At 41.5% G+C, this 12,000-nt stretch overlaps 1 protein-coding gene across 2 annotated transcripts; it reads left to right on the top strand.

Moving 5' to 3' along the window:
• Positions 1–2,933: 2,933 nt before the first annotated feature.
• rnf208 (ring finger protein 208) lies at positions 2,934–11,906 on the top strand. 2 transcript variants are annotated; one of them, XM_044175207.1, is made up of 2 exons: positions 2,934–3,682; positions 9,693–11,906. In XM_044175207.1, exon 2 carries the CDS (start codon positions 10,768–10,770, stop codon positions 11,542–11,544), a length of 777 nt encoding a protein of 258 aa, XP_044031142.1. In that variant the 5' UTR covers positions 2,934–3,682; positions 9,693–10,767; the 3' UTR covers positions 11,545–11,906. The 2 variants fall into 2 exon arrangements, with proteins under 2 accessions (XP_044031142.1, XP_044031143.1); XM_044175208.1 differs by having other exon boundaries at positions 9,697–11,906.
• Positions 11,907–12,000: the final 94 nt, after the last annotated feature.

Here is a 12,000-nt window from a genome sequence, read left to right on the forward strand (position 1 = left end):
CTAATTATAAAGATAATGACTCCACAAACTGTGTGAGACGAAAAATGACCAGTTAAGCTCTCAGACACAGTACCATCAAAAATGTAACACAGTACGCTTTGCAAAGTTAATATTTGTTGCAGGACTTTGTGTTGAATTTCATGAAACTGTACAGGCACGTGATATTGTATTAACTGCTGTAATGATTGTTCTGTCTGACAACAAGCACCTTTGGGGAAAAAAACACCATCAGGGTTATAACACAAGCAACATTTAAAACTTTTTACAAAATAAACACAACACACAACTATTTTTTTTTTATCATGTAAAACATGTAGGACACAGCACATTAGATAGCCAAAACACAGTTGCCTCCTAGTGGCACAAGAGCCTCATTACACAGGACAAGATAATACATTACTCTGCAAAACTTATATCTTGGACTTAGTGTCAGCATGGGTGTTGACATCTTCTTTGTCTATTTAAAACAATAAAAAGTACTAAACATGGTCAGTGATTAGTTAATGTAGAATTTCCATGTGATTTAGCATGTTTCAAATTATTGTGAGGACATAAGGTTTTTAGTTTGTATAAAAATGAGACAATCCCAGTGGAAATTGGTGCAAATTGGTGCAACTTCACTGTCATGCACACAGTAAAAACAAAACGCAGTTTAGCATCTAATCAGCAGCAAATGTGCATGTAGTTATATATTTAAAAAAAACAAATGTACAGAATGAACAATAAGAGGTAGTTATTGTGGGCAGGTATGTAACTGTGATAAGTGTGATATATACAAAACAGCAATATATAAAATGTACAGTACAAATTAATTCAGCTATGATATTGCATATTTTGGTCTTGGTTTAGTTCTGAAAAAGTCTCTCTGCTACCAATGTTAGATTCCACCTTGACAACATACCCAATATATCTAAATTTAACCAGTATTTCTTTAATGACAAAATATGATTTCTTATTCTCTTCAGCCTGACAGCTGGCTTACTGAAACAGGTTAAGTAGAACTCAGGCCTTGTTAAAAGAAGTATGCCTCAGGGCATGCTGGGCCCTCTTTGCACGTGACAGGTCTCATTGTCCCAGCAGCAACAGTTATAAAGGTTTTCAGTTCCTTATAGCTACCTTGGAACTGCACTTCACCTCTTAAGACATCAATGGGAAACTTTTTAAAGGAAAAAAACAACTCACACACTATAAACTTTAGTTTAAGGCCAACTGAGGCCGTGACTCCTGGTAAGACTGCAAAGATGTATATAAATGTGGAAGTAATGCAGCATTACTGGGATTAGTAATTATAATGTATTCACTGAATTCTAAATTGTAATCCCACTAACACTTTACTTCCACTATTTAGCAATTATATACAGGATACAAACATTTAATAAATGGTTTATAACACTGTAATGTAGTTGTATGCAGCTATAAGGACATTTTTAAGTGCTTATTGATGTACAGTACTTGTCATAACTTCTCTTACAGTATGAAAACATTTTATATTGTTACAACTACTACAACTATATTCTCATTCATTATCTGTTTGTACACCACCAGCTTCCGCCTATGGGTGCCCACAGGAGGAGTTATAGCTAGCTAGCGAGCTATAGCTGTTGACAAATGCATTAATAAACTTGCATCTGTTTACAACTATGTAGCATGTAATAAGCCATTTATTAAATGTTTATATACTGCTCATGAATGTTAAACACAGGGACTTAAAGTAAAGTGTCGTAATCCCTTGTGGTACTCGTTACTGAAAAACATTACTGTAACACATTACTATGTAATTAATTACTGCCCAACACTGGTCATGAATATTTAATTTTATAGCGAAATATTTGTTTTCATGAGCTGAACAACATGATTTTGAACATGACATGCACACCCAGTTGCCTAAAAAAGGGTGCTGGTTAAAAGAAATGAGACTGCACACCAAATAGCCTTAGTTTGAGGAATTGATGTTGCATCATGTGTTGAGCACATGCTGTGAATCTTCCTCAAACTTCTGACTTCTGAGAAGATCTACAGAAGTTTATACAGTACTCACTGCTGAAACTCCTTCAAACAAGAGCTATTTGGTGTTCAGATGTGCCGTTACACTCTGTGACTTATTGCACCATTGCTTCTCATTACATTATGCATTTGACACCCGCATTATGTAAGCATAACCCTCTTACATTGATTGAAAATTCACATCATGTTTTTTCCCACTTTGATCTGAGGATTATTTATTGGTCAGCGCGAAGGCTTGAGCAGATACAAAACGTATTAAAATCCACATTATGCAACATCACTGCATGTGATGAATCTGTGGTGGGAGCTTAGGATTCTGCCTTCAAGTTTCTGGGTAAATTTATAGAAACTCAGCTGTGTCTAATTTAGCAGTCAAGTTTTTAGGAAGAATGCATGAATGAATGAATACAAATAGCATATCTCTGCTATGTTGTTAACATTTTTTAAGGCTGTGCTTGTCTGAATCCATTTCTGCAGACATGAGTGAGATAAATGTGCTCATTTGAGTGAATTTATGCTTTGTTTTGCCTTCTCAGATCTGCTGCACTGCCTAGATTAGATCTATTTGCAACAGCTTCCTGTATTTCCTGTGTGCCTGGCTAGTGTACTTAACCATATGTATGTATGTGTGTGTCAGTATGTGTGTGTGTGTGTGTGTGTGTGTGTGTGTGCGTGTGTGTATTAATATTGCATATACAGTGTGATTCATGGCTCTCGGTGCATGTTTGTGTATAAATGTGCTGAAATATTTTCTCTGGTAAGTAGAAAACGTGATCCTGCCTGCAGAGGTACTGCAGTGTGTGCTGCAGCGAGAGAGAGCAACGAGAGAGAAAGAGAGGAGTGTGTGTGTGTGTGTGTGTGTGTGTGTGTGTGTGTGTGAGGGAAAGAGAGACAGAGGGGGGGGCAGGCACAACAAGCCACATGCATAAGGAGGGAGCCAGAGGCACAGAGACAGAGAGAGAGAGTGTGTGAGTGTGCATGTATGTGTGAAAACACTGCGCATGTGTGACTGTGAGGTGCACTGAGTGGAGCAGACGGAGAAGGAGAAAGAGGAGTAATGAACGGCAGCTGAGACAAGAAGAGAGATAACAGCAGAGGAGAGGGAAAGAAGGAGAAGAGAGGGTTTACCTGAAGACCAGAAAAAAGAGACGCACAGAAAGAAAGGAAGAAAGAAAGAGAAGGGGACGTACATGCAAAGAAACACAGCACCGAAGCTCAGGTCACTGCACAGAATAAGCTGAATAATTTGAGAGGTTTGGGAAGAGGGATGGAGAAAGAAAGACCAGAGGGAGACGCTCAGCCACAGCTCGGAGAAGCAGGGGTGGGAGAGTGAAGGACAAAGGTACCAGAGGAGAGGAGAGGAGAAGAGGAAGGAGTGATGCGGAGCTCGACGAAAGATGCCGGAGACATGACGCATCCACCTTGTAACAGCTTCCTCCATCTTACATCTCCTCCATGTTTTCCTCCCTTCACTGGTGCTAGGTTGTTCATCCTGCTGGAATCAAATGGACAGGAGAGAGCATCCTCCCTCTGGTGAGAACATCCCCTGAACAAAGAGACTGAGCGGCTTGGTTTATCTTCACAGAAGCCGCATCAACAACAACGTCGACAGCAACAACTGGAACAGGAGCGAGGAGGCGAGAAAGGACTGGAACAAGAGAAGTGCGTAAGCAGACAGGTGAGGATGAGAGAAAAGCTTTGCACCTGTTTCATAGAGAAGATACAGAGGCGTTTTCTGTGCGTTAATCTTCATATTTTGTACCTGTAGGTTTCAGGTCTGTGAGGTGTGGCTCCTCTATGTGGGATTCATGCTAATGTTCTTTTCTTTCTAGGTCTCTTTGTGCGAGAATCAAATGCACAGAGGTGGTCTTTGCCTTTTGCTTTGTTACGTTAAGCTGGGATTTACATGGTTGTTGCATCATGGCCATCCATTTTGCAGACGTACACACACACACACACACACACACACACACACACACACAAATGGATGCATGAATGGAGACACACATATGTGCACAGAGAAACACCTGCATGCATACTTATCTGCATTGACCACAAACAATGATTTGAATCTGTAAATAGACCACAATGATGTGCGAGTTTGGGTGTAGATGGTCTCCTCAGGGTGTCATGTCTCTAGCAGTTATGACATTTCACAGACCTCTGCACACACAGGCAGAGGGGGCAGGAAGAGGAGGAGGGGGAGTGGGGGTGATAGGGACCGGGCAGGAACGACCTGTTCTGTAGCTGTCAGCAGCACTAAGGCATCTCCATATTGGCCATACATTGGCGCTGCAGTGAGAGTGCTGGGTACACCATGCTGCGATTGCATAACTGCTGCTCAAGAACGCACACCCCTCCCACATGCTAAAGCCGCTCCATCTCACACGGTCCAAATATTGTGGCCACCTCACCTCTATCTCTCAGTCTCCCTCGAGTCTCAGCTCACACATCAACAATGCCGTCCACCTTAACCCAGCGTTGAGACAGCCTCCTTAAAAGAAAAATCAATCAATCAATCAATCAAGCCACTGTTGTTATTGAAGAGCTGGACATTTTGCTGAACCTTTCCCTCATAAATCTTCTATGAGGTCTGTGTCAGGCAGAGCGACGATGGTCATTGCTGTTATTTTTCTGCCTGTGTGCAGCTCTGCCATGTTGCTGTGGGAGCTACATAGACGAGAACAAAGAGCACTTGGCTGTAATGAATTGCAAAGCAAAATGGCCGATGTCTTCCTTGAATGACAGCGGGCTGAATTATTAAAAACAACACCTCCCCACATACTCACTAAGCACTTTCTGCCCATGCAAAAACACATCAGACAGTGGCAAGTGTAATAATTGCATGTAATCACAGCTTGATGGATTGACTGTATATAAAATAATTAAAGCCATATATTTAAATCTTGTATTTAAATCTTGGCATTTAAATTGACATGACTGACATGATCCTACAGCTATATGTGAATGAAATGTATTCCTTTATTCAGAAAATTATTGTAAACAAAAGCCCATTGAGAAAGGCATGACTTTTACATTATTATTGTACAAAAAGGAAATTTTGGCATTTAAAGTTTTATATATTATGGCTTTAACAAACAAATATAAAACACCAGGAACATAAAAACAAGAGTTGCATCTGTCATCTGCATTTATACAGTACCACACTTAATATACTTTTCTAGTTGTAAAATATGCCACAGAAGCAAATCCTCCTGCATTTAAATCATTCACAAGATTTCACTGAATCCCTGCAAGTGCAATGATTTTCCAGAGAGAAGCTGCAGCCAGCAAACATACAGTAAATCTGGGGATTTGTCTTCAGATCACGCTAAGGTCATAACACGTTATGTAATGAAAATAACTACATAAAATCCCACACAGGTCCGAGGAGAGATGGGGTGATTGAATTTTTCTCCAGCCAAGGCATGAATGTGGATACACATCTCAACATAGCTGGCATACCTGACATACTGCTAGTATGTGGCATAGGGGCACGAAGACCTGGACCGTCTGTTCTGTCCAGGCCGACAGACTGCTCACATAGATAGATAGATGGACAGCAAGAGGGAGAGATGGATAGATAAAGACAGACAGATTTCCATTGATAGAAAAGAGAGAAAGACAGGCAGGGAGACAGCCTGATGCAGGATCTCTATGACTCATTCAGAACATGGTGCCCTTCTCCTGCTCTCCAATCTGCACAGGTCAGTTTGATCATGAGGACCTGAGCTGTGTGTTGTGTGTGTGTGAAAGAGATTAAGTAACATAGTGGGAGTGTGAGAGGATGGAAATGTTATTTTGTGTGGGGGCTGCGTGTTTTCCTCTGTCTTCAGGTGTGTGTTTGTGTGTCAGTTTAATCAGTCTGAGATAAATCTAGCATGCCTGATAGTATACATTTACAAATATTCCTCTTAGTGGCTCATATCTGTTTGTTATCTGTTTGTTTGTGTGTCCACTGGAATGTAAAGGGTGGAGCCGAGTACATGATGGGGAGTCATCTGAGGGTGAGAATGTTCTAGGATATGTGTGTGTGTGACTTTATACTGTGTGTGCAGCTCTGTGTGTGTTTAATGGTATGAGGAATTTGCTGCTGAGACAGACTCCTCTGACATCTCTGTGGTCAGCTCTCCTCGTCCTCCTCCTGCTTGTGATGACGAGGTCAAATGCCTGCCATGATTTCATTAGTGTAATAATTCCTCTGCAGGGAGAGGATCCAGAGTTATGTATACTCTCTCTCTCTCTCTCACACACACACACACACACACACACACACACACACACACTCAATGTCAAGACTGTGGGAGCGCTGCAGCACTGTGTTAATATGGTGGCTGGGTCGGAGATGAGCTCCTTACATAACCGGAGAAGAGAGGCTGCGCCAAAGCTGGCCCAGGATGCAGGCAGCCTGCATCAGTTATCAGCCCTTTTCATAGCACTGTCACCAAATTAGAGGGTAATTTTAGCTGCTTCATCTCCCCCAGGCTCAAAGGCTCCTCATGCAGCCTGGTTGCTTTATCAACTCGACCCCTGCCACCACCAGGCAGACATGTTTCTACAAGCTGTTTATATCCACAAAATGTGTGTAAACATACATATGTGAAAAGTGGAGCTGATTGTTAGAATTTTAAATAATAGCCCAACTGATACTGTAATTTTTAGATCAGTATCGTTATTTGAAAAAAAACTGGTAAAGATGTATCGGCTGATTCAAATTCAGTTCAAAATTCAGGCCTAAAGTCACACTTTTTCACTCATATAACCTAATGTATAGAGCTGGGAAACATCAATGCACAATATAATATAGTACCATGTGGGGTAACCTTTAAAATAGTTTGATGCTGATATTATTTCTGAGTTGAGGTACTAATACGAAAATTTTCGATACCTTACCTTAATGAATACAAAAATGTTTTTATACATAACATTTTTTATTTTAAAAAAGAAGCCAAAAATCTAAAAATCAAGGAGGACAAAAATCAAATGTTAAATATTGTTTAAACACAAGCAGAACTTTGCCTAAATAAAACACAGTCTAAAAGTGGCAAAATAATGATTTAAACCAGTAAATATAAGTTTTATATCCAGCTGTAATCATGACAATATGATCATATTGTGTGTATTTTCTTTCATAATGTCTAAATTAAGTACTTGGAATTTGTACATAAAAGCTAACAAAATTAGTAGCAAAAACCTTTGTTTTACATTTTTGTGAAGAGTATTGTCTCATATAAATATAACATATATAACTCATATATAAGTGGAACACACTGCATTGTATTGAATATCATTTTGATTATTTTTAACTTTGCATACATTTGCCATATTAATATCACAATTATGCTTATTAATATGTTGATATTGATTGCAGCCATATCATTCAGCGTTTTTATCATGATATTGTCTGTGATTTTGGTTATCATAATAATGTGATATAGAAAAAAGGTTGTCTTTTCCTGATCTTACAGGCTGAGTCACTATTAACTGTTACATTTGCTAAGAGTTTTTTTAATTTATTTTTTTATTACAATTTTCCTTCTTGCTGTTAATGCCTGCACCTGTAAGTCCATTATATACACATTCATGATGATTGTTTCTCAGATATTTCTTGCAGAAATATCTTCTAAAAGTACCAAGCATCGCCCCCTAAATCTATCACTATAAAGGTGTTTGGATGAAAATAACATGATGATTTATTTGTGTTGCTAACGCCCAGCTTCATCAAAAGTGATGAATGCATATTGTGTTTTTCCAAGAGGATAAGGATAAGGATAAGGATATTTTGGGGGAAGTGTTGCAGCACTGTGAGTGTGGGGTGTACAAATGTGTCAACAGCTTCATCGAGAAAGGACAAAGGGGAGAAACAAACGTCTGCCTGCATGCCAAATATGGCTCACTACATCACGTGAAAGTAATAGGCTAAAGCACTTCCGCCTGTTAGATACATTTCTCTCATTCAGTGTGAATCTTTGGCAGGGGTTGGGGGCAGGAAACCACTGAGAGGTGCATAGATAAACAAACCATAAATAGAAACCAGGACCAGCGCTGTGCTCCCTCTCGTCTCTTTCTCTCACTCTCTTCCTCACCATGTAGGTCACCTCCTCTGCTCAGTTTTTTTTCTTTTTTTTGTCCTCTAATGAATCATTGCTGTTGACAACTGTGCAGAGAATGAAAGATGTGTCATCCTCCCTCCTCTACAGTTTGGCAGCTATTGTTTTGGTCAAATTTTTATCCATACACTTGTTCTTTTTCATAAACCCACACACAATATGACACAAACCCTCAATGCAGATTGTAACCTGTTTCCACGCATGTTAGGAGTCTAACTGACGCAACTCACAAGATGACCGAGTGGTGACAGGAAACAGGAAGCATGACAAGAGCAGGACCGCAACATGTTTCACAATCACCTGCTCGGCTTTGGCTTTTAATTACTTGTGATGATAAAAGCTCAGATGTATAAAGAAAGGTCAGAAAACATATATCATATTGTATATACACTCAACACAACAGCCCTGCCATAACATCCATCTTTACAAAGTTCATGTTTTTAGTGACAGTGTTGGAAATGTGTAAATTCAATTATATGTTTATTACTGAGAACATAGTTGCAGGTGGTGTTTTACTGGACTCCAGTATATTGAGGTGTTTCTGAGTTTTTGTCCTCCTGTTTACATACATGAGGTGGGCAGAATTTTAGAAACACACAATATATTTGTATAACACCATCACTAACTATGACCTTTGTGCTAAAACATATAATCTAATTAACAGCGACAACAAAAACAGAACATTATAGGGATAATAAAAGCAAACTTTATGGCAGAACAGTTCTACTGGAATAGCATTAGACTGGACAGGTGTACCTAATAAAATGGACACTGAGTGTACATACAAGTTCCTTTCTTCTATCGGCATTCAATAATACTAGCGCTGAAACGATTACTTGATCGACCAATCGCTAGGAAATTAACAATTTTAATAGCCAATTAATAAATAAAAGCAAATTATTTAAGTGTTCTGAATTACACTCACACAAACTTCAGGTGTACAGTAGCAGCTGTGCTTGTAATTCTTACACCTAAGTACACCACATATCAACATAATCGTTTGACTTTGTAGCACACTGACTGTGTTTAGTCAAAAGAAGGGCGTATCCTCTGTGCTGTGCCCCTGAGCAAGTGGTGACATGACAATTATCTCATTCTAAAAAGAGACACACCTGGGCCGAGGCCAAGATGCAAAAGGGACAAAAGAGTTTTTCCCCGTGTGAGCCCTCCTGGTAGCCTCTGTCATCAGATGCAAAGAAACTGATCTTCATGCAGCTACAGTAGACTTTAAAGCTGATTCTTTCCAGGTTTTAAAAAATTCAATCATATGCAGAAGAACATTTCGAAGAAGTATGTGAATTTCAAATGTTCTCATTATAGAAATAGTCAAACCAGTATCTCACAGCCAATATTCTTTCAATGAAACACAATGAAAATGCCATACACCTACTTTCCAAAAATAAAAAGCATATTTCAATAAAACTTGTTTTATATATTTGTGAGAAGCTGACCCTGTTCTCCCCACTTGTATTCCATTTACTTTCCATATTAAATGTCAGTAAAATTCACAAAATCTTAAAAACAATGTGTTTATCAGAGCACTCATGTATTTTCTGAATCTCTTTACTGTTTTCATAGGTAGATGGACCAAAGGAATCCTGAAGACACGTTATGAGTCTGAGACACTGAAAAAGGGAGACAAGCACAGAAGCATCCTTCAGACTGTTATCACATCTTCTGCTCAGTTATGAGGACTGTCTGAAAGTCAAAACCCTTCACTCCCACCTCTGAGGAATTCAGGAGCCTTGGAGATTGAAGGAGTGATTCCAACAGAGCATAATAGGACAACTCCCAAAAAAAAGACTTCCTCCCTCTTTCTTATCAACCAGCCACCAAGAGGGGTCACACAGGTTCACCTGACCAAACTGGACCAAGAGCAGAGAGAAAGACTGGAGGTTATTCTTTCTTTCTCACGCTCTCGAGTCGATGTGTAACACACCCGCAGCCAACAACAGGAAGTTAAGCGGGCGTTTAAGCGAGAAACACACATAAGGGCTAGTTTGAGAAGGCAAGAGTTTCCTTGGCAGGCCACAGGATATAGATAAGACAATACCTCTTGGACCTTTCTGAACTGCCTGAACTCAAACCCCCTCACTCAATCTGTGAATGCAGAAATCCACCAGTCTGTACTGTATGTAGGCCTATATATGTGAGCATCTGTGTGTATATGAGATTATTTATTGGTGTTACCACTGAATGAGAATATATCTTTGTGCTTAAGTACTACCTGTCCTTGTGTGTGAATACATATGTTTCTGCAAATAGCCATCAGAGACAGCACAGGAACAACAGCATAAGTGAGTAAAAACAACAACAAAAAACTACCTTTAAGTAGTCAACACTGGTCAAATACTGTAAGCTGGACTGTTAAATCATCTGTACATATCAGCGGTGACAGATCTGCATATTGCGGTGCTCTGGCTGAGCTCCTCCATCTGTCTTCCCCTCATAAAGACTCAGGCTGACAGTAGCGCCCAACAGAGGGGGGATCTCTGAGGGAAACATGGAGGCAACCATCCGTCCCCATGTCCCTTCGAATGGCTGAATTCGGAGAAAGAGTCCAAGTTTTTTCCCCTTGCCCAGAACCAGGCAGGGGTGTTCAACGCTGATTAGAGCCACAGCCCCTCTCTCTTCCACTTCCAAAAACGTGCGAATGTCCTGCCTCAGGCGTCAGCCCGTCACCATCCCCATGGACACCGTCAAGATCATCCAGTCGGAGAAATTCCCCAGAGAGTGCCCTGTGCCCGTCACCCAGCCACGCTATGCCCCGCCCCCCAGAGTGGCGTGGGACGGCGGAGGTGAAGGCGAAATCATCGTCAACCAGGCCTGCAGCGACCTGACCCTGGACATGACAGGGTCTCCCCGGCCCATGGTGTCCACTCCAGCCCCCGTGACATGCAGGGAGCAGAGCTTCCTGGCGCAGCGCAAAACCAGTGCCAACGAAATCTGCTACCACCAGTTCCACTACAAGATGGAAGACGTCATAGTCAACCAGTACGTGCTGCGCTCCTCCTCCACCTCATCCTCCACTTCTTCCTCCTCCTCCTCGGGGCCCGTCATGCCCTGCGAGCCCCTGGACTGCCCCACCTGCGGTCACACCTACAACTTCGCCGGCAAGCGTCCACGCATCCTCTCCTGCCTGCACTCAGTGTGTGAGGAGTGCCTGCAGATCCTCTACGAGTCCTGTCCCAAGTACAAGTTCATCTCCTGTCCCACGTGCCGGCGCGAGACAGTGCTGTTCACTGACTATGGCCTGGCTGCTCTGGCCATCAACACCAGCATCCTGAGCCGCTTGCCCTCTGACCCCAACGGGCCCGTGCAGTGGGGCGGGGACGCCGACCGCAGCTGCTACCAGACTGTGCGCCAATACTGCCAGTCAGCCTGCACCTGCCAGATCGCCAACCCCTTGTCCTCCTGTGGCATCATGTAGACAAGGGGGGACACTGCAGGCATGACTCGACTTTGCCCCACCCACTTCACCACCACCACTCTTTTCGTCTAAGCTCTACCCTTTCTGCCAACCCCCCCCCCCAACACATACAGTAAATAAATCCCTCCACAGATGTTATCTCTATATATTTAATAGCACAGATGGATGCTATGTGGGACTAATGGATGCTGGTGGTGAAATAAATAGTAAATAAATGTATTTTATGTATGGACTGGAATCCTATTCACCCTCTCTCGTTTGGTTGGACGTGTTTGTCATTGACATCTCTTTACATGGGAATGCCAGGGGAGGTCTATCCCCCCAACCTAGGTGAATAAAGATTAAATAAATGATAAAAGTAACTCTGTGTGGCCTGCACTTGTTATCTGTCAAGATGCAGAGAGGATTCAGAATCCCTTTAGTCTATTTAGGCTAGTGCACTATGAAACTGGATCC

Source organism: Siniperca chuatsi, linkage group LG18 (assembly GCF_020085105.1).
Source record: "Siniperca chuatsi isolate FFG_IHB_CAS linkage group LG18, ASM2008510v1, whole genome shotgun sequence".
Classification (NCBI taxonomy): Eukaryota; Metazoa; Chordata; class Actinopteri; order Centrarchiformes; family Sinipercidae; genus Siniperca; species Siniperca chuatsi.